The sequence below is a fragment of the Ambystoma mexicanum genome, chromosome 1q (assembly GCF_040938575.1).
Source record: "Ambystoma mexicanum isolate Mex_15411 chromosome 1q, UKY_AmexF1_1, whole genome shotgun sequence".
In the NCBI taxonomy this organism is placed as follows: domain Eukaryota; kingdom Metazoa; phylum Chordata; class Amphibia; order Caudata; family Ambystomatidae; genus Ambystoma; species Ambystoma mexicanum.
In genome coordinates this window covers 354,917,779-354,941,501 of record NC_090922.1, presented here as the reverse complement: position 1 = coordinate 354,941,501, position 23,723 = coordinate 354,917,779, and the positions used below count along the sequence as shown (strand labels likewise).

Genomic DNA, 23,723 nt, shown 5'->3' with positions numbered 1-23,723 from the left:
TGGATGAGTTGCAGAGGGTGGAGAGTAGAAACAGGCAGATTTATAAAGAGGCTGTTGCAGTAGTCCAGCCTAGAGAGAACCAGCGCTCTGGAGACAGTGAGCTTTTTGGGGAAGGAGAGGAAAGGAAGAATACCTCTGAGGAGGTGCAGTTGGTAATGTGAATTCTTAGAGATGTCAGAGATGTGAGGAGAACAGGAGAGTGTGGAGCTGGAGATGACCTAGAGGTTCTTAGCCTCAAATGTGGGAGCAGGAAGAGGACCAAGGGAGGCCGGTCAGAGAGTGACAGGAAAGGAGGGAGCAGGTTTGATGATGAGGAGAATCTCAGTCTTACTGGCATTAAGGCAGAGATTGTTGGCGGCACACCACTCCTGGATAGCAGACAGACAGTCAGAGATGAAAGAAGGAGAAGAGGTGGCAGAAGGGAGCCTGAAAACAAGCTGAGTGTCATCCGCATAGAACTGAAAGTTGGGTCACAGAGAGTGGCAATGCGGTGGGCAAGAGGTGCCAGGTATTGGTTGGTTAGACGTTTGGGGAACACCACAGGTAGAGAGAGAGACATAGAGGAGAGGAAGGACCCTAGGTGGACCTAGGTGGGTCGATCGGAGAGGAAAGAGGTCAGCCAGGCCAGGCCCTGATCGGTGATACCCAGGATATCACGAAGCTGGTTGAGCAGGATGGCATGTTTGACCGTGTCAAAGGCAGAAGAGAGATCGAGTAAAATGAGGACAGAGGGGGTATTAGAATCGAGGTGGGACAGCAGGTCTTCACAGAGGGACAGGAGAGCAGTTTCCATACTTCTGGCTGCTCTGATGGCTGACTGATAGTCGTGGAGACAACCAACAGATTCAGTATGAAGATGTGATGGAGATCGGACAATAGTTAGCCAGGCAGGAGGGGTTGGCTGAGGGTTTCTCGAGAAGAGGGTGCACAAGAGAGTGCTTCAGGGGGGAAGGGAAGGCTCCAGTGGCAAAGGAGTGGTTGCAGAAGTCAGCCAGGGCAGGACAAGGGTGTCAATGTGGTGCTTGATGGTTTTGGAAGAACAGGGGAGAACCCATTTTGACGAGACTTTCATAGATCGGACTTGTCTAGAAACCTTGTTGGGAGGAGAACAGAGGAAAGGCAGAGAAGGAGGGAGGAGAGATGGCCACAGGGGGGGAGAGGTAGAGCAGAGAGTAGAGGGAGGAGGGGGAGAGGACAAGAGAGAGGACAGGATGTCCTGAGTTTTAGAGATATAATGCTCCTTGAGTCCAGCCGAGTTGTTGGATGCAGCAGAGACGCAGGCTTGGATGTGGGCTCTCTTCTTAGTGCGGACAGAGATCCGGTATTTCCTTTGGAGCATGCAGAAGACCATTTTGTCAGAGGATGCGCAGGAAGCAAGCCATTTCCGCTCAGCCACCCTGCACTTGCGTTTAAGGGTGACGAGGTATGAGTAGTACCAGGAGTTGCACTTGGCTTTGGGCTTCAAGCAGATCCTCAAGAACATCAAGAGTATCAGAGATAGCAGAATGGAGCATGGAAAGGGCTGTGTCAGGATGTGAGTCAGTCAGAAGAGGTGGAGGAGGGGGAGAGAAAGTCGCGGCAAAAGCCTCAATTGACACACGCTTCATAGGTCGGATAACCAAGAAGGTAGTTGGCAGTGCTGGAGTTGGCTTGGCCTGAGGGGTACAGAGGGTGAGATGGGAGGAAACGAAAAAGTGATCACTCCAGGAGAGAGGAGTGGTGAGAGGGATAGACAGGGGAAGGTCTGAAGAGATCAGAACATCCAGAGTGTACCCTGGAGAGTGAGTCAGGCTGGAGGGGAGAATAGAAAGAGAGAGAGTCGCAGAGGTCGCGAGGAAGGACAGGAAGCATTCAGGTGGATGTTAAAGTCTCCAAGAAGGAGGAGTTGAGTGGTCGAGGCCAGGAGGGAGGAGTAGAGGTCCACCTACTCAGAGAGGAAGGAGGAGATCTGACCAGGTGGCCCATAGATGGTAGCCACACTAAGAGAGTGGCCAGGAGAGAGAGAAGTTGGCTAGTAGGAGTTTTATTAAAACCTTGCTGTAGATTGTGTTGAAGGAGAATGGTGTCTAAGTTGTCCTTCTGTTAATGTTTACCACAAGAAGTGGCAAGAATCCTTTATGCAAGGCCAGAGTACTACACAAACGAAGTATGATAGTGGGAGGAGGAATGTCATTAGAGGATTTTGGGTTTGTTCTAAAACTCAGAGATGAAAACAAAATGACTATTTTAGATGAGGTTGATGAAGCTCACATTCCCCATGGAGGTGGACAGAAGAGCTAATGGCCATCTGTTTGTTGCACACAATCTCTCATTCTAGGGCCTATCCTTGTGTCTAACTTCACCCACTAAAACTCCACGCAGATAAAGGACTAAGAACGTCAGATCATCTGAAACCTTGGCTACCAAGCCAGACAATGCACTTCCCTACACCAGTGCATCTCTCTGGTTTGGTGCTGCCCAAGATAATACTGCATGGTATGTTCACTTGAACAATCTCTGAATCCAAACTACTGTGCTATAAACCTGGCTCATCAGTGTTGAATACCTATGTTTAGAATCTGGAGAGAACCTGGTACAGGGAGTTCGCTAAACAGTCATGCTGAGCGTGCGTGACCCAACTGCATAACCACGTGACACAGACACACATTTAAAACATTATTTACCTTAAAGCGATGAAGTTTTTCTTTTGCCTCAAAAGGTTTGCAAAACAGTGCATACATTCATCAGTTAGTTTGTTGTTAAACAATCTGGAAAAAGATTAAGGGAAAATACAAATCAAATAAATCAAAGATACTAGTAGTTTTCTATTTGCAGACCCATTCATTCACCAGTCTAAGAGTATCTTGTCTATTTTAGTGATATACAACCTGATTATCTCCAAAGGAGATAACCACACTCCCACAAGCATATAATATGAGTATACCAGTATAATGCAATCCATGCACTGAAGACTGTCTCTGGTCTCTTTTGGTACATGGGCAAACCACCCAATTAAAATATGGTTCACGGAATGATATTGATGAAGAGTGGGGCGGGTTCAGCAGCAAGCATGTCCTCCATTTACACTGCTGGTGGACACAAACAGAGCAGGCATGCACCCCATATATGTCAACATGCCATGATGGGCAAAATACAGCAATAGTTAACATGATAGCAGAATGAATTCCTCAGAAGCGCCAAGAAGGCACTGATAGTAAAGAGAACCAAGCTCATCAGCCTTTTAGACACTGGTGGAGTCATCCCCGGGCAATTCACACACGTGATGGCTCTTGGTTGGCCACTCCATAGGTCCCCTAGCAAACCTCTTAAATGTGACACAGCATTACATTTAGTTTTCTAGATTCTAGTGTTTCACTGTCTTCATTGTAGCATTCGTCTGCAGTTTGATTTCATATTCTATCGGTGAGTAGTTTCAATAAAGTTTTGAAATTGAAATGCTGGATACATATTTGCCATTGTCACAGATGACACCACAAACTGAATTGTAGCATGTTTTAATTGGGGGACGTTTAACTCGGGGGAATTTTCCACCCACCCCAAATCAGATGCGTCCAATTTTTATTTGTTGTATTAAGTTCTTTTTTTGAACCTGGGACCCCAAATTTAACAATATTGATTCCTTACAACCGTCCTCCCCTTTCGGGACAAGAAACACACAGGGTTGCACCGAAGGTTCATTTATTAACAAAATAGAAATAATAGAATCAATTAAAATAATCACAAATTATGCATCTATGAACTTCCAACTTCAATGAGGAATGATCAATACACTGGCACATCGCTTTTCTATGCTACATCTACTTGAATAGACTTTTGTAAACACATACATCACAATCTATACATTTGCTTTACCCTGAGCGCCCATTCACAATGGATTGAAAAATGAATGAGGACTCTGGATAAAGCTTTCATTTTATAAATCAAAATTGCATCAGAACATCCTTGTCTATCTAAGTTACTCTACTTCTTATTCATTGCTAATAAATATTTCCCCCGCCTTCTCGATGGACAAGTCAGAGTCTCAGACAGCGTTCTAGAAAATGCATTTGCAAGTCATGCTCCTCAACTATCCTGCATTTGAACATTCACAAAATGAAAAGACGTGTTTGCTATGCTTCCTTCAGTTGAATTTCTATTGCGGGCGAAGCAAGGAGAAGTAAGGAAGTAAGCAGTCTTGCAGTGAAGACTGCTCCGTGTTCTGTGCTCACTTGGATTTGGCTGACAAATCGGCATTCTACTAGTACTCCCTTACCTGCTTTGGACTGCCTCCTGCAGTCTAAAACCCTGTGGGTAGCACAGAGAGCATGCGGTCGAAGTAAGGAGAAGTAAGGAAGTAAGCAGTCTTGCAGCAAAGACTTCTCTGTGTTTTGTGCTCACTTGGATTTGGCTGACAAATTGGCATTCTACTGGTACTCCCTTATCTGCTGTGGACTGCCTCCTGCAGTTTAAACCCCTGTTGGTAGCACAGAGTGCATGTGGGTAAAGCAAGGAGAAGTAAGGAAGTAAGCAGTCTTGCAGGGAAGACTGCTCTGTGGTCTGTGCTCACTTGGATTTGGCTGACAAATCAGCGTTCTACTGGTACTCCCTTACCTGCTTTCTACTGCCACCTGCAGTTTAAAACCCTTTTGGTAGCACGGAGTGCAGGCGGCCAAAGCAAGGAGAAATAAGGAAGTAAGCAGTCTTGCAGTCCAACAGCCAGGAGGACACAGACAGTGGACAGAGGAGGACTAAGGTGTTTCCTCCATTTGCAACATAAGTAAGTTAACATTGAGGCAATAGTGCCTTATTGATTGCTGTGAGGCCGGTGTGCATTAATATCAATGGAATACATGTTGTGTAACCACACACTGCAGCAGAAATGAAACCCTCTAATGTTGGGCGCAAAGGAAGGGAAGGTAGCGCCTCTTACTTGTAAACCACCCCTGTGAATTCTAAGTGCATGGAGACAATAAATCTTGATGTCATGCTTGTAACAGTAAAACCGCTGAGTAACCAGGCAATATTGCGAACATTAGTACAGGTTGTTGGGGGAGTAAAGATAGCTGAAACGGACAAACCGCAATTCTCACCATCAGATTATTTCAAATTCTAAGATAACTATAGTGGAGGACGATCCCGTGGCGGGTGCCGCTATAAATATATCTGGGTCCTCATGCTCACTAGAACACCAGGACTCTGATGACCAAGATAACTGTGTGCATAAAGACTAAATAATAGATGTATCGATCATGACACCTATTGTTTCACATGAACTGGTGAAACAGGAGCAGTTTGGTGTAATAAAAGATCTGGGCGGTTCCAAAATCCTTCCCACACCTGCAGGGTGGATTTCGCCTGGTATATCAGAATCCATATGCAATTGTGAACTCTGGAGATCAGGTGGTTGACACCTTTTCCTTTCTGGTCTTGTCAAGTACCCTCTATTCTATGGACAAAGGTCATGAGACACTTCAATATAAACTGCAGGAAGTTTGTTTTGTTCTGAAGGACTTGAGTGCCAAAATGAATTTTTTGGAGGCCTTTAGTAGACTATCAAACAATGCTGATCCAGCTAGAATTCAGCCCACTAGCTGTGCGGACGTTCCACTGAAATCAGCAGCAAGTAAAAAGGGCCCATCACTTGTTACTAGGAGGAGCATATGTGAAAGAGGCAATATCATTAAAGAACTATTGAATGCTTGGGAGATGATAGTACTAAATTGCAACATATTGGGCGACGTTCCTCCACAATATACGGGGACATTGAAGTCCTCTAAATCCACCCTGGATTACATTTTTGTGTCAAATGATTTATTTCAGTTCTGTAGAAGTCTTAACGTGCTCGATCAGGGGACTAGTGACCATAGACCCCTATTATTAACCCTGAATTTGAAAATGGAACGCCTAATGCACGTTCCTAACCTGAATGTTGAAGTTAGAGAGAGATCACGTATGACAGTACGCTTCAATAGTAGGATAGATGAATGCTTCTGGGGCGGTGAGGGAATTTAGGCCCTATTCCCAGGAGGCTTTGTCCCTTTAATACAAAATGGCCTCTCAGCGATTAGACACATAGATCAAGAAACATTTAGTCACTTTCACAGACATAAATTTAATGAACAAACTCAGCAGAGGGAAAAAGGTATTGAGCAACTCCTCATGGCGGCGAAACTATCAGGACAATTTGGTGTGGCCTTGACTGAAAAATGGAAACATGATTATTCTAACTGGTTAAAGGCCCATAGATATTTAAAATATCAACGTGCTGCTTAATCTATGCTCGATAGTCTGTGCTGGAATAACAGGTCCCACTTTTGACTTTGATCAAATCTTCAGGCAAGCAAATCTCCATGCAAGCGCAATGAAAGGACCATTATTTGTGGCCTTCTTATATATTACCAAGACATTTGACTGTGGCAGAAAGAATACTCTTTGGTTTAAGTTAAGAGAGTAGGACTGGCCGAGGCTCTAGTGAAAATGTTGGAGTTATTACACTCTTGTACACGTTTGAAGATTAGATTGGACTGGGGAATTACCTGTTCTAACTGGGTGAGGACTGGTGAGGAGTGAGCGGGCTTGCGCCATGGGTGCGTATTGGCCCCCTTTCTTTTTAACACCTATATTTCTGATTTAGGGGGCTGTTTTAAAGATGTTGGATCAAATCCTCCGCAATTGGGATCCGTCCCAATACCTTATTTGCTGTATGCAGATGACATGATCCTGAGTTGAGCGGTATCCCAGCGGTAAATCCGCCAGAATACCACCCAGCGCAATTACTGTTAGCGCCACCTGGTCCAGCGGTATTAGCATTGAATTACAAGTGGTGGTGTAAGTCCCCATTTCTTTTGAGTCTATTGGACACAATGTGGCATTTTCAGAGAAATTACTGCGGTGGTAATTCCACCGCAGTAATTTTGCCAAAATGGGTGAAAAGTCTGTGGATTTTCCTCAAGCTCAGAGCTGGAGGAGAATCCTCCAATTTTCCGCCCAACTCTTGATGAGGCCCATAGTGTTGTTTGATTATATGCCAGTGGGTTTGCAGAGGTCATTGACAGTGGTAAATAACTGTTTTACAGACTTGGACTTGGAATTACATTTTTTTTAAATCAAAAATCTTAATTTTAAATTCTTTAAAAAAAGATTTAGTAATAGTTTGAGGTGGTGCAATCTTTTAAATATTTGGGTGTTTTTATGTGAACAAATAGAGCTTCATATGCTGTATCTTCAATGAGAAAAACCGCAGTTCTTATCTCTGCTGCCCAAATGCGGCAACTAGACAAAAGTGTGGACGATTTTCTCTGAGACCAGGTCTTCAGCATTATCGGCAAAGAATAATCCCTAAAAACATTCATGGGGTGCAAACCCTGGAGGTTGAGGGAAATTGGAAAAGGTGTGAAGGTAACATATACGCTCTTACTCCTTTAACGGCTATTGGTCACATTTTGGGGCTTACATCTATTCAAGCGCTGAAACACTGGAGATCTACAAAGGGCTGATTGCACGCGCGGATGGTACCCTATATATTAAAAGCTGTGATGATCTCTGAGAAATGTAGTTCTCTGGCAAGATGGACGGATGCATGTGCTGACATTTTGTCACGTATAGGCCTAACAGAAGATTTTATTCAATCCCCACATAAAGTAAAGAAGCACCTAAATGAGTTGGATTGGGCTGAGAATAGAGATAGGCTTTCCTCATACAAGATTTGTAGTCATTGTATTTATGATGTGAAGAGCTATAACTCAATCTCAGCTCTTATGCAAAAACATCCCTCTCGGAAATGGAGAGTCTCAATGCTCTGTCTAAAACTTGACTTATTTCATACGAGCGAGGTGCTGGGTGAAAGACAAGGGATCGCGAAGGTGGATAGAACCTGACGATTTTTGTAACGTGGGGTTGGAGTCTCTCCATCACCTTTTTGTTGAATGTGCATACTTCAAGGTACCGCGTTAGGAGATCCTGGGTACATTTTTGGAATCCTGAGGTGATTTAGCATGGTAAAGGCTCTGGCACTTTCTACTTTGTGAGCCAACGGTGGCCCTGGCAATAGCTGTGATTAATTTTTTGAACCTAGTATTTTGAGATGATTGTCTGTGTCTCCTGCTGCTGCTAAGTCTCGTAGGCTCTGTTCTGTTTCCTCCTTTCTTCCTAGAAACTAATTGAGGTTATCACAACTGTTGACAATGTAATATTGTTGGACAATAATATGGTCTTCTTATCATCTGCACTTTAGTTCTGCCTCAATTTGGGTGTGTTGGTTAATAAGTGGTTTTACATGAACAAGAAAATTAATTATGATATTTTAGTACTTTTTTTTAGCATTGGCGTATTTTAAAATCACTGAAATGTTACCCTCAGTCAAATTTATATGTATGGAAAGTTAGAACAGTTTGCGAAAATGTTTCTGTTTTTTTTTTTACAAATGGTTGTATTTTATAATATATAATATATGAATCAAATGTGCGAAAGGTTTTTTCTTAACTTAATCACACAATAAATACATACATTAATTCATTTCTATTGCATTAAGGTGTAACAGTGTACTTTTCTCATTTTCAATGGGCAACTCAAAGGCGAGAAAATGGGTAGCGAATAATCACCCTTTCCGCTTTATCTTGAATGATTAACCGCTGGTAACAGTACTCCGCTTGGTGATGTAACAATGAAATGAGTTTCCAGGTATGCACACAGTGAGATATCCTTTTACTCCCAGAATACTTCTTCTGTGCTTGATCAATACACAGAGAAGGAGCCAGGGGATCTTCCAGTATACACCCCATAGGCCCTAGTCTATCAAATCTATAATTCCAGAAGCACATACATTTCTACAATATGTATCAATTACCAAGTCTAGTCAATTTACAAGCCCAACCCCCCCCTCATTATTTTCACTAATAAAAAGGGCTGGGATTTAATCTATTCCTATTTACAGTGTTGTTCCTCTCAGGATTATTTACCCTTAATAACTTACATATGAATTTCTTTTGCCTGTCTCACAGACCTGTTTAATTCTCCTCCTCAGGTAGAGGGGGGCAATCGTCAGTAAGATGGGGTCATCTTCCCTCTACAGTCTGGTTCCTTCTTTCTGTATTTGGGCCTTTCTGCTTACTTTCCCACTGAAGAAGGCCTGTATTAGCAACAATGAAAACATACTTACTATGAGTTGATTCTGGCCTTGCTTGTGATGAATCCTCGGTGTCTGAAGAATTACGAGAGCTTCCCACAGGGTGTCCAGAGCCCAGGGTCTGGACTCTGTGCATGCCGGGGGCAGCACCCTCGTCAAACCCTCTTGCGGCAACAAACCCAGCTGGCAGTGGAAGTGGCTGTAGCTGCAATCGCTGCAAGGAACTGAGTGGAACTGGCTGTAGCAGCGAAGCACTGTGTGGAACTGGTTGTAGCAGTGAGGAGCTGTGTGGAACTGGCTGTAGCAGCGAGTAGCAGTGAGGAGCTGCGTGGAACTGAGCAGAACTGGGAGGCTGGTAATCCCGATGAAAGGAAGAGTAATGAATGCCTGAAACGACAGTCCTGGTGACAGCGGAAGGAGCCCGGAATGGAAACAAGCTGAGCGGGGGGAACCGAAGGAAGGGACCGGAATAGGGCTCCGGAATTGGGAAGCAAGGAGAGATGAAGGTAAGAAGAAGAGGAAGAAACGGAGTAGAGAAAAGGGTGGAAGGTGAGCAGAATACTTGTAACGGAAGTGAGAGTAATACAAGGCAGGCAAAGAAAGAAAAGTAGAATTTAGGGATAGAAATGATCAACCGAAAATAATTACAAAAGGACTAGAAAAGAGTAACAAGGTGGAGCGTAACAGAAGAAAAGGGCTGCTAAGGAAGTAGTAGTAACAAGTACCACTGTGCCGAAAGCAAGGCTAAGGGCAGAGTAAGGTGGAGCGAAGTAGCAACGCACCTACCAGTTCCTTTCTCAGTGGTGATATAGCAATGGTAGGAAGCGGAGGTTGCCATTTTGGTTCTTTTGTGATGGCGCTCAGAAGGCGCCTTCTTGGTTTCCATCTTAAGTACTGTGTGTGATGTCTCTTCCAGCTCATCCATAAGGACCAGGAGGACCTTCTAACAGCCTTGCCTAACTCCAGGTAGGCCACTCTTGTTGCTAGAAATCCAAAATTGGTCCAAATGGAATTCCACCTATTACATTCCCTTTTCTGTGGTTATCAATTCTCTTTTCTCTCCTTCTGTCAGTGAGCCAATCAGTGAGTGAGTGAGTGTATAACCTATGGGTGTGGATGTTTTATAGATAGGAAAACACTCCCTTTAGAGGTGGATATTACTTCTAGAATCTAATTAGTCAATGTATGTGATTGGACAAGGTTCCAAAAGTAACATCACACTGAACTATCCTCTTTGTAATCATTGGGTTTATGAATTAAGAGGGCAGTCTAATTGGAGCGAACTATAAACCCAGTTTCCGTTCCACTTTATGTGATCTCATGTTGGAGATTTCAATATTAGACAATTGTGGTTTTCTGGAACAGCATGTTCCTCAAATGTGATCACCTTACTAAACAGTTCATCAGTTTAATCTCAGATATAAGATATAATGGATGAGTTACATATGTTTAAATTTTTCCTTCAGACACTTTTATACAACAATATTATTTCCATCTCACAATAATAGGATTGCCAGCACTGACGCTAGGATATATAAATCACTGGGGCACACTGTTTTTCCATGGCAATGGGCCTCATTACAATCTAGGCGGCCGCGGAACGAACGGTGTCCTGGTAAGGGACCGGCACTGTTCATTCCGGGCCACCCTATTACGAGGTCTGCAGTGGGTCCCGCTAAGGAGCACCTGGTCAGACCAGGCGTCCTTAGCGGGACCCGCTAGCAGACCAGGATGCTAACAACAGGCCCGTCATTAACGGGCCCGTTGTTAGAATCCTCCCCATTCCCATTGTCCCCTATGGGGGCTCAAATGGGAATGGGGATGTACTGGGTCCGGGTGCCGCGAAAGGGATTTACCGGGCCCACCAAGGTCAGAATGGCCCGGTAAGTCCCCTTTTGCGGGACCTGGACCTGGTACCCGGTATGGGGGTAGCCATGCCGCTAAAAGCGGCATGGCTACCTCCATACTCGTAATGAGGCCCCATACCTGCATTCACCTAATTTACATAATGAACATAATATGACAAAAATATAATTTTACATACCACGGATAGAGCCTTCGACCATGAACATTTATTAAAACATGTAATTATGACATTTCTTTCAATGGTTACAAGCAATAAAGTGATTCCAAATGTAAAGTTCACATTGGCATTTGTTTTCTTATTTCCAAAACATTATTACATGCATCTCCAGTTCCTTTTGGATCATAGGGTTGGGACATTTACGGCCTGAGGCCTGGGGATCATGGTGCAAGTTTTTTTAAGTTAGATTGCTGGCAAGGACATTTGTGAACCAGTCTTGCCCCCTTGAGTAATTACAACTGCTTTCTATCACTTCAGGCAGATTCCCAGTCTATGACGATGCAACTTTCCTTCCCCCCTGGAGAGCTAGCTGCCGAAAAAAAATGCAGATAATTTGAGAGGAGACCTCTGCTCAGAATCAATTCTGTACACTTGTTAGCCACTTGGGTTATCTCAATTACAAAAGGGGTTGTTGATTAGTACCATATATTATGCTCCGATATACCTGGCTTCTTGAGAATCCATTCCTGAAAAGTCATCAGCTTTTATGGTTCAGCTTCAAGGGCCTTGGGTTTCATTTCCTTTGAGCAAGCCATTACCCCATGTGCTGTAGCTTGTTGGGGGAGGTTTGCTTATTTCAGCTTATAGGCCCAAAGATGCTGTCTGATTCAGAAATGCAGTCTTTCTTTCCTTTCACCATTGCAATTGTCACCTTAAACAGAACAATATAACTTTTTCTTTGCCATCAAAGTCCTGCCCAAGACTTATATTTTTGATGTTTCTGTACATTTCCTTCTACAAAGATGATCCCCAGTCCTGCAATGGAAAATATACACAATGCAAGGCCCAAAGCCTTTTTCATTTTCCTGTAAGATACTGTGCTTTTCATCTCAGACTGGATTTATTTTCCATTTTAATCAAAGTTGCTGGATTCTTTCATGTAAACAAAAAGATTATTTTTTTTACTTTGGATATATGCTCTTGCTGTAGGTGGGCTGCTAATCTGACATTTCCTTGGACCTCTGTGGCAAGAGCAGAGCTCTGATGGAAAGTTCACTAAGGTGGGCATCAAAATCAGAGACAAGAAGATACCACCACAGCAACAACTGGTGAAATGTCAAGAGAGTGATCTGTTAAACACTGGCATTATGAGTCTTTACTGGCTTAGAAAGGTTACTGCAGTCAGTAATTTACATGGGAGATGGTCTTGTAGCTTTTGCACACTGGTAAAAAATTCCAGAGACATGGCCTTTTGACTTAACGCCACTCCTAGGACTGCTAAGGACTCTTTGCCACTTCTAACATTCTCATGGTCACAAGTCCCATAACTGTACCGTAGAGGCCCTTAGAGCCCATTATGGAGTTTCTAAGACTCTTGGGGGAGTTTGAGACTGGATGGGCAAGAGCTTGTTTTAACATTTAAATGTCACAATAAAAGAAGAAGTATGGTGTGATTCTAAACACCTGCTTCGTTCCCCTACCTTCTTTAACAGAGACAGAAGCAGCGGGCTATTCACGCGAGGCTGGTGAGGCTTGTCCCAAGTTGAATGATGCAGTTATTTCGGCTCTGGAGTCTGCCGACTCTGGTATGAGCCCCATCTGCTTTGTGAGGAGCTGCCGATAGTGTGGACCCCCCTACACACCCATTCCAATTCTGCTGCCAGAAGGAGGACAGCCATGAGTCACTGCAGAAGGCGTTTGTAAACTGCTTATCCTGTGTAGTGCTAGTTTGACACTGTTGTGGCTGGTTTTATTCTGATGCCAGTAGCTGGCTGCTGGTAAGGAAGTCTTAGGTCAAGAGACCTTTTTTAAAAACTGTAACAAAACAATCGGACTGTGAGCCCCTGCAACGGACGTGAATGTGCGCAGGGGCTGACAGGCCCGCCAAGACCCAGAAGCGGCCTTGAAGGAGAACAGATAAGTGGATATGTGCGTGTATGTGTGTTGGGTGTTTGTGTTTGTGTGCGTTTTCGGGGAGGGGGGTATTGTGGGGGAGGAAGGTGGCAGGAGCCAAGGGATGGTGTTCGGGTGGTGAAACCCCGTGATTTGGAGCAAATCCAGGAAGAGTGGGTGGAGGGCAAAATAATTTCATTATTTTGATTTCTGTAGGCTGCCTAAAATTGCCCCCAACTGCCCTCCCTTCCCACTTACCTGATGGACTGGAGCTTTGTGCTCCGGTCCCAGCGCTCCTCCCGCCCGCAGAGGCCACCATAGAAATGAAAAATTGACCAAGTTCCTTTTCCTAAGGCCATTTTATATTGAGGTGATATGTTCCAAGCGTATTGCAGCGGGCTGCGAATGGCTATCACCCCCTTGTGTGGGGGGGAGGTGGACATGGTCAGTAACAGCCCACAGCCCTTGCTGAGGTGCTCACTTCGCTTGGACCTGCCTAAACTTGGGCTTGCTCGTGGTTATCGTCCATGTCTGCTACCCAACGCAGGGGTGATTGCCATATTAATTGCCATTGTCTTGATATTGAATTCTATCTGCCTAATACTGTGAACTTGTGGACATTTCTTGAGTCTCCCGAATGTCTCCATATCGCTTTAATCATGCAAATCCATTTTAATCCTGACCAATGTGGGTACAGCAGCTGGAAAAGCATGTTATCTGCATTTAAGAAAAACATCTCTTCTCTTCTCAAGGGCCCCCAAATCCCTTCTATATCGCATTCCTGATCTATTCTGCCAGCATTTGTTTGGCCAGAGCAATGTAAAGTAGCAACTGAAGGAGCTGCTGCTTTGTGATACACCCCAAAAGTAAGAAATCTGATACAATACCACTGAACTACACTCTTGTCATGGAGTCCACTATAGCAGTTTAAGCTATTCAACAAATCCCCAATCTATTTTACTCTTATTTCCAACATGGAATATTTAATTCCATTGCAGAGATGCCAAGGCTCTCCCTGCATCCAAAGGGAGGACAGAAAAATGGTCTTAAATCCATTCAGCCATGCCCACAGTGTTATGAAGTAGCCTGGGATGTATTGTCATTGTCATATGTGGCTTAAAGCCATTCTTGCCAACACTGTGAATAATTCTATAGCTTCGACAATGACCAGACAAGATGTAGTGATATAATCAGGAGCATTCCTTCTAGGATGCTTCTTTCTTGGATGGCTGAAAAGGTTGTTCCAGGCAATATATTTCCAGCCATGTGACTTGAAGTGAGTATAAAGTAAGCAGCTTGCTTTCCTACTTACTATACATCCCCTAAAGTCCATAAACACATTCGAGTGCAGTCATGCCAAACAGAGGTGGGACAGAGGGGATCATGTGCATGACAAACAACACATAGTGGGCAGAATTCTCCAAATACCTTAGTGAATCGCTGTACCAGTACTGAGCCAAAGAGGTGGAATCCTGCAGTTTGTTGGTAGGGATCCAATAGAAAGAGCTTGAGGTTGAGTGGTAGCAGAAGGCAGATAAACCTAAAACACTGGTATAAATAAATACCTGTGAAGAAAGGGGTGCATGTATTGAATCTGTCAGTCTCCGCAGGCTCGGTCTGCGAGCCGACTCACGGGTGGGAATTCCTCTCCATGCGCCCCAACGGTGGAGAAGTTATTGAGAAGAACTCAGATGGGAGCCAGCGGAAAAGCAGGTGCTCACAAGTATGGAAAAATGAAAAGGGTATTTGCACACAGGCCTTAAGACATGTCAGTGGGAGAGTACATTTGGAGGCAGTTCAGCGAGCTGGAACAGGGGTCTGGTCAGCTTTTCCATTGTGCTCTTGCCAGATTGGAATATGGCAGCCACTTTATTAAGTCCTCATACATAATTAACAGCACACATTGCCTATCTGGGAACATACAACATCGAATTCCACTAAGAGAAAGGGGAAAACATTTGGGGTAATGTGTAATACATGTAGCAAAGCTCCATGGTTTGGCTTCAGCTGGGCCCATGGCGTCATACCCACCTGCATCCAGGCAAACATGGGTCATGACGCCGGACATCATGATCCTTTAATAAAGACTCCGCTCGTCCACTCAAGTGATCCTCAAGAGCTGAATAATGATCAATATGTTGTCTCTGTGTCGATTATTCTAAAGCATGCTGCCACCCATCAAACAACAACTAGCGAGGAGTGGGGCGACTCTAAATATCTAGTCCACTTTTCTGAATCATTTCCTTTTGGGCGCTGTGTGCAATGCCATCTGGATGAGCTCGACCTGTCCCTGCAGCAGGTGTGACTGAGTTCCCAAGGTTTCTCAGTGTGACTTTCCCTGGTTAAGCTGCTGTTTTGACCAATTCTCAGCAAGTGTCCCGTTTGCCTCAGCCGGTTCTGCTGCAGCCCTGGATATGCTGACACTCTAGTGTTAAACTAATTTGCCTCTTCTGCCACTGTTCAACACCCTTGAAGGTTAATCATCTGTGGGGCCATGCTTGGAGAGGTGGATGCGACATCTGGAAAACTATTTCAGAGTCACCATGGAAACAGATCCAGGATGAAGCGAATGCTGCTCTGCTTCGTGGGAGCTATTTCTGTTGCTTCTCAATCTTGGCAATGGACGATGAATATGCTGCTTCCATGTCCATTCTCAAAGCACATTTTCACTCGTAGGTCCACCCCAACTGAGCCCTTCCATTTGTAGAGTTTTTCAAGAGCATGGTGCCTCTATGTACATCTTCCACACCCGCGTCTGGCAACTAGAGCGTTCCTTGAACTTCCCGATGGAGAGTACGACATTCATGCTTCGGTGATCCAAAGCTGTGGTTCCAACAAGAAGTGCACGCACATTCTTTGTGAGTTGAGAATTTTGTTTCACAAGATTCTGGAAATGTCCTGCACGTTATGAGGGAAGTGTATGTCTGCAAAGTGTGAAGTGCATTACGCATTCGTAGGATTGGTATCAATGATATCTGGATGTCTGCTACCAGGTGCATCAGTGAGTCTTCTTCCAGATCAGACATTCCGGATATTTGAGCCATGCCTGACTCCGCCACCGATCAAATTCAAGATATTTGCATTTGGCAGTGCCACCCACATCTGCCTGCAGCGCATATTCACACTCAGGTACGAAGGGAACACAATGTGCAAGACAGTATTTTTCACAGAAATTGGTTCCGACATGCTGCTGAGCTGCAAGGCCACCAAGCAAATGTAATTTATTAGTTCCCCTCCAAAAAGTCAGGTGCCTACACTGAAACTTCTACTGGATGAATTCCAATTCACCTTCACTGACATTGGCCGCATGAGGAGTGAGTGTCAAACTCCACATTCATAGCACAGCACAGCCCAGAGTCATCCGTCACCACTGTGTACAGTTCCACATGGGTACAAAGGTAGAAGATTACCAGCTACTCCTTGGGTAGCAAGGTAGCATCAAGAAAGTGACAGGGCTGACAAGCTGAGTTTAACCCCATTGCAATTGCCAGAAATCCAAACAAACCACGCAAAGCATGTATCTGTATGAAAACAGAACCAGCAACAGCTTCAGAATATACCAGTGCCCTGGGAGCTTTCCACACCTTCATTGAAGAGGAATTCACAACCAAAGCCAACCCTTAACCCACAAGAAACAAACGAGAACTCGCTTATAAGCTACAAACTCATAACATAACAACTAGAGTTTGTCCACCTTTTTACTTCTCAACGCGTCCATAGAATAAGGAACAGTTCTGCAAGCCTTCCTATCTACATACTTTAAAAGCCTCTGTTAAAAAGCCCACAGCAAATCATCAGGATGTCCCAGTGAGCTACCACCTATCACCAACGCTCCCTACACAGAATAACTCATAGAGACACTAATGTAACAACCACCTCGGGTTCATGTGCATACAAAAATGTCATACATGAGACAGAAATGGGTTCAGACCAATGAGGGGGAACACCATCATCCATTTGGGACATATTAAATGACAATGCTGACTAGTGCAGACACACCAAGCAGCCTCTGGATCACATAAATGCATTCGATAAAACTAGACACACAAGTCCTTTAAACAATGTGCAGATATATGAATAGAGGGAACTGCGCTGCTCTGAAAGTTAGATCTTCATTCACTATAGAATGGAGGCAACACACATGCCCCCTTTCAAAAAGCACCGCCCCTCGGAATATCATTGCGGTGTAGCGCAGCGGTCGAGCACACCACTCCCATTCAACATCTACATTGGTCCACGCCTGGAAACCATCAACAACTGAGGTCTCACCTGATACAATTACGCAGATGACACAGAACACAGAAATTGTCTTACAAACCAACAGATGCCTCAAAAGAAAAGCCACTGGATCACAGCAAATACATCTGACAAACATAATCCTGGATGACAACCAACAGACAAACAACACAATAAAAATCAAAGGTATCTGTAGCACGAAAACAAAAAATCCCACAACTAATCCTTGGCCAGAGGACATGTGAGCCTACCCTCAACGGACTTTGACAGTCAAAAACGTTGGATTTCTCATGGGTAAATTAACCACACTGGAACCCCAAGTTAACACACTAGCCAGAATCTGGTTCTTCCTTCTAAAATGCCATATCGGTCATTCCTGCACAGAACCATGGCAGTAATCACATTAATACTCTCAATACTTGACTACACTAAAAGACAGGACCTACGCCTCCCAGATTATCTGGAGAGCCATCTACAGGGAGCAGGCAACTTGGCAGTCAGACTCCTCTCGAGTCTGGAAGAATTGGAGCATCACCCCACAGCATTGGCCCCTTCAAGCACAGTAGGCACTTCAATACCCTTTGCGTCTTCAACTGTTCATTGGATAGCAAGTTCTGCAAGCTACTGCAAAGAGGTTCATCCATGTGCCTGGCAGGCCAGTTTGATCTAGAAACAAGCAATAAGAACAGTCCCAGGCTTCAGCAGGAAAGTCAGAGGAAGGGTCTCCTTACCAGTCCCACCAATGCAACTCTAGATCCACCCATCTTTGCTCACTGGGTGACCACATGACCTTCAGGAAATCCCTAAAAACATTGGGCCTCATTACTAGCTTGCCGGTCTGGATACAATGGTACCAGTAAGCTTACCAGTACCGCTGTATCCGGACCGGCAAATTCCAAGTTGTGTGCGGGTGCCTGGCGGAATGAAAGGCACCCGCAAGCACAGCAAGCCTGTAGCACAGGCACGGTAATAAACCGTGCTGGTGCTACAGGCATCCTCATTCCCAATGGGAATGAGGACATACCGGGTCTGGCAGCTGCAAAAGGGCAATTACCAGGTCCGGCGAGGCCGGAATACCCTGGTAATTGCCCATTCGCGGGTGCCAGATTTTCTCGCCAGTAGCCTTGCTGGTTTTACCGGCAAGGCTACCACCAACCTCGTAATGAGGCCCATTGTCACTGGAAGTGTGCCTATACACGGTTAGTTTTAAGCCAACTGTTAAAGAGGTTTGTGGCACATGCAAATACCAGGCCTTACCTTGCCAGACAACTGAAGGAGAAAGCTGAGCAAAACGGTCTAATTTCGCTAAATGTCTCTAAAAACGTGGACATGTAGTGTTCAGGTGGCAGGCACTGATCACATATTCTGTAGTTGCTTATTTTAGAAACTCACATTTCTCAGTGTCCCCGAAATGGCTGTGACAGTAAGGAGAGGTTTTGCATATATTCCCAGTCTCAAACTGAACCCGGCCTTGCTTTTCTGTATCAATTTCACAGCTTGCACTGCTACTGTGAGGCATTAAACATGATTCCACAATCTGCTCCATGCTGATTACAAACATTTCCAGCCTCTGCCAGTAGACATTACATTGCCATGCGAGGCGTGTAGAAATGTGCTCTGATCTCAATTTTCGGATGAATGTACTTACGCTATCTTCTGAAAGTTCTGCCAGTGAAGAGCTTGATCTAGAAGTCTTCCGATCCCTTTGTCGGAGATGTTATTGTCCCGCAAGCTAAACACAGAAAAACATTTTACAATGAGCTTTTCACATTATCACATCCCTGCACACAGTTAATCCAGTCACTTGTTGCGAGTGTACGGTTGAATAAATATTCATTTTCTCACTTGCATCAAAGGATCCATTAAGGGCCTTGATTTTTCAAGCTATTTTTTTTTTTGACAACACGAGATATATACACTGTGTACGTTATTTATTGATATTTAATGTGACCAATTGAAATCTCTTCTTTTGATGTCTCGCAATTGAACCTTCTATCTCTGCTACATACAGGCATAGACGTTAGATGTACTATTAGCAAGCCTTCTTTCGCCAACAACAAGCAACGATACATCCCCTCATATGGAAATACTTCAGGATTAGGATAATATGCAAAGGAACACCCAGCAAAGCAACTGAGGCTGTACATTGTCCTTCGAAGAAAAAGAAATAGCCTCACCGGCATTGCACCTGTTCCACCCCACAACTGCAAGTGAAAGACACATGGTTGCTGCACACTATCCTACTCCCTCAAACTGGGATCTGGACAATTTCAAAGCTTCATGGCTGCCATCTGCACCATGCCACCAGGGCAGTGCCTCTTGACCATTGTTTTCGTAGAAGATGGCGCTTTTTTGCCTGTTGCTGTGCTGCATGGTTAAAGGAACGGTCGACTACTCACCACCTCCCTAGCAATTCTCCGCGCGTGTGAGATGAGCATGGTCGCCGCTGCCTTGTGCATGTCCCTGCACAGGCTCTTCCCTCTAAACCCCATCCACAGTGGAAGATTTAAAAGATCAAGGCTGCTCTGTATTATCACTAGTGTGTATGCAGGAACAAGAGTCACATGATACATCTCTAAGTCTATTGCACTTGAGTGGAAAGAAGAGCACGGAGGCAGCCAGCATTTTGATGCCACACTGCTATTGTGGCGTATTTCCTCTGCTTAAGTCACTTACGCAACGGCTGTTGATGGGATGGGGAAAAGGCGATGACAGGCTGCTAACTACTTTCCTGTCCTCCTGGCACTGTGGGCGCTATCTGCCCTACCGCCAAACTCACCGGTGCTATTAGCGCCGGATCACGAGTTTGACGGATTTGGAATTCTCCATTCCCCAATGAGCCCTTTTAGGAATGCCCCATTCCACGTTGGGCTCAATGGGGAAATTTCGCGCTCATACCGCCGGCGGATTTCCCGCCGGCGGTATGAGCCCAAATTTTCGGCGGATTTCCCCACCAGCTCAGAGCTGGGGAGAAATCCGCCAAAGCCCTGATTTGGCGGACCCTTAAATCCGGCGGTAACCGCGCTACCACCGGATTTAAGGGTTACAGCCAAACTCGTGAGGAAGCCCTGTGTATGGCATTTCCCTGTCCACAGGTTAATGGAGGGATCACGTTTAAAGAACATGCTTTGCTGCATAATAGCTCCATTGACCTTTCTCGCAGGGGTAGGGAGAAGGTGGTGCAGGCCAGCAAGACCAGAACATCTTGGTGTGCCTGCACAGTTCTTTCTCCTCCTGCCACCCGGGCCATTATGCATATATATGCTGGGCTGCACTGTGTAGTCCCAAATACCTTCCACTAGCAGGCGACACAGCATTCCAAGCACCCACAGTATTATCCTGTTTCTAATACCACTGGTTGTAAGGTTAGAAGAGCCTCGGACAATGTTCCCACAATCACTTATCGTGCACCAAGGATCCATTAATATGACTCTGTTTATAGTCAACTTTTTATAGATTGTAACTTTAACATCCCCTACCACTGCCTGTATGTGTCTGTATGTGATAGTATTAGTCACAAGCATATACACACATCAATATACAACATCTAGTGATATGGTACTTGATACTCCAATTTGTGCAAAGAATGATTTACTGTGTACGTAGTTAACACATAGAATTTCAAGTCTCTATGACTTGTTTGTACATAGTGTTCGTTTGTTTACACCCAGAGGAATGTCCGGCATGTTTTAGCCATATAGGACAGAAACTTACATAAGTCGGGCGAAGATATCATAGTGTGTGAACGGAGTGTAAAAAAACGAACACTATGTACAAACAAGTCATAGGCCCTCATTACAACACCGGCGCTAAACCATGGCGCTATTAGCACCATGGTTGGTGCCGGTGTTGTAACGAGTCCGCCATGGTGAAATGGGGAAATACCGCCCCATTACAAGGTTGGCGGGGCGGTATTTCCCCATTTCACCATGGCCCTTCCCCATTCCCATTTTTTCCCCATAGGGCTCAAAGGGAATGGGGAAGGCGGCAATTAGGGTACCGCAAATTGCGGTACTGTAATTGCCTGCGAGGTCCCTTTGCGGGTCCCTACTTTAACGGCTGGTCCAGACCAGCCGTTCAGGTCGGGTCCCGCAAAGGGACCTCGTAGTAAGGCGCTAAGTGGTCAACGGCGCCGCAGCCTTTTACGGTGCCGTTAACCACTTAGCGCCTGGGTCGTAATGAGGCCCATAGAGACTTGATTTTCTATGTGTTAACCACTCTTCTCAAATTACACACAAAAAGAGTTTTACTTTAGCATACGACTTTCTTTTAAAACATATATAGTACGATGGTCCCTCCTCCCATTATATTTCATAGATTGGTTGAGAGGTTAGTCTTTCCACCCATTGATAATGTCCCAAAATTTCCAATAATACCATCGCTGACACCAATGCTGCCATTCCTACTCAAATGGATTTATAGAATGCCCCACATTTCCTCCATAGGTCCCTTGTTCTGTGCATTTACTTACACCTACGAGTGATCCTGATTCACAAAAATGAAACCATCTCATTGTCCTTGTTCAGACCCAGAGCCAGTGTTCTGAATCTACAGATTAGCCTTTCCTCTGCTTGTCTCAACGTTAATTCTCTTTTCCCTTTGTTGTGTTTTTTTTTTCCTGTAAGCAACCTTAACTATCCTCCCTTTTACCACTCCCTCATATCTGTCATGATTGAAAATGCACAGTGATGATGTGGACAGAAAGCAATGCATGTTTGTGACAAAACTAATGCCCAGATGATCGTGTAATCGTGATGGGCTTTTCCACTAAGGTGGAAGGATAATTAAAAGCAGTATTACCACGAAATTAGTGTAGCACAGTCTTTGTTGAGAGCTAATCAAATTGTTTTTTTTTTACTAGTTACATGTAATGTGTTGCTTGAATTATTTAATTCAATGGATTTATGGCCAATTCTGCAATAAAAAGTTAAGCATTTAAATTGCAAACGTGGTTATAATGAAGCTGATTTAAGATGACTATGCATTAGGAGTTGTACAATTTCTCTATAAGAAAGTGTGAGTATTTTCCAATGTTTAAGTTTTGCCTTTGTTTTGTTTAATAGGATGTTGCAGGAAAAAAAGCTCCTATCTGGAAATGTCCTGTTGAAAACAATCTTGACTGGAAATTGTATTGCTGTTTAGCCGTTTGCTTTTGAAGACAGAATGTTCAGAATGCAGTCAATACCACTAGTTATTCACTGCACCCTGAACATTCTGATTGGCTGCGAGGAGGTCAAGAACGATCTTCATGTGCTAATTAGGTATGCGTGGCTTGACCCACTACAACGTTGCCAACTGTGAACTATCAAGGATTCTGTAATGACTCCAACTCCAAAGAGTGAACCACCTGTTACCCAAAATGTCATTTAGCAGTGATCATGTAGCCATGAAACAGTTATTGTGTTGCATGTTATACAGAAACAAGGTTATGCAAAGAGAAGAAAATGGCTCTTAAATGTTTGTCAAACGCCTCCAACAAGAGGGCTTCAACTACCACAGGTTATGACCTGCGCCGCGTTACATATCTCAGTCCCTAATACCCGCCTGTAGACAATGCTTGCATTCCTCACGCCTCAGGTTACTGTACACAAATGGGAAGCTCATGTGTGAGAACCACCCACGCCAAACTTGGTAATACCAGGATTCAGTTGATCGCTTAGTGTAGCCGTAGAAACCTTCCAGACAATGCAACTCCCAATAGTACAAAGGGACTATATCGGAAGGGGAATTGCCCAGAAGATTATATGAGTCGGAACACAGCTACCTAGACAAAGAACACAATGTCAGGAGTTGGGTTCATGAAATAAGACATAAACAAGGCAAACGGATGTAGATCAAACAACGTACTCACGTAGGGAATACCTCTGGGCAAGGATAGCAAATCAGGCAGGACAGAGGGCCAGGATACCCAGGATATCAGTTTTGGTGTTTGACGGGTAATATTCTTGTTGTGGAAAAGAAGATGAAAGGAAGTTCGTCCGATGATACTGGTTCCAGTGACAGGGACAATCCAACCTATACCTATACCCGCCGGCACGCGGACGCCTAATAAACAAATGTCCGTGAATAATCCGAGTTTCTTGATAAGTTCCGAAAGAAATGTGGAAGGTCCAAATAACAATGTTCCGAGAGTCAGAGTTCCGTGAATAGTGCAATAATCTGAGACGCCAAATCTTGGAAATGCCAGGCAAAAGAATGGTCGTTCGTTCCGAGATCGAGTAAACAGGTAATTTCCAATACAAGGTTTAGGGGTAGTTCAATATCAATCCGTGAGACAAAAACAGGGTCCAAGGTCCAAGAACAACAGGCCAGACAAGAACACAGTAGGGAGCTCCAAAAATTGTAAATTCAGAAGCAGCGTTCCGAATGCCGGGCGGAGATTTAAACTAATCACGTGACCCTGCGGGGAACGTTGCCATGACGTAACCGTGCACGAACGTGCTCAGGCAACCAACGTTTCCACGGCAA

The 23,723-nt window shown here is 44.5% G+C and overlaps 1 protein-coding gene across 4 annotated transcripts in view; it reads right to left on the bottom strand.

Annotated features, from left to right (window-relative positions):
- The window catches only part of NOD2 (nucleotide binding oligomerization domain containing 2), a 561,668-nt gene that overhangs the window by 169,107 nt on the left and 368,838 nt on the right, over positions 1–23,723 (bottom strand). For all 4 annotated transcript variants that reach the window (XM_069639465.1, XM_069639468.1, XM_069639461.1 and 1 more), the window contains exons 5-6: positions 18,904–18,987; positions 2,664–2,747 (exon numbers count right to left, since the gene is read on the bottom strand). In XM_069639465.1, the coding sequence (XP_069495566.1) occupies positions 2,664–2,747; positions 18,904–18,987 (168 nt within the window). The remainder of the gene's footprint in view (positions 1–2,663; positions 2,748–18,903; positions 18,988–23,723) is intronic.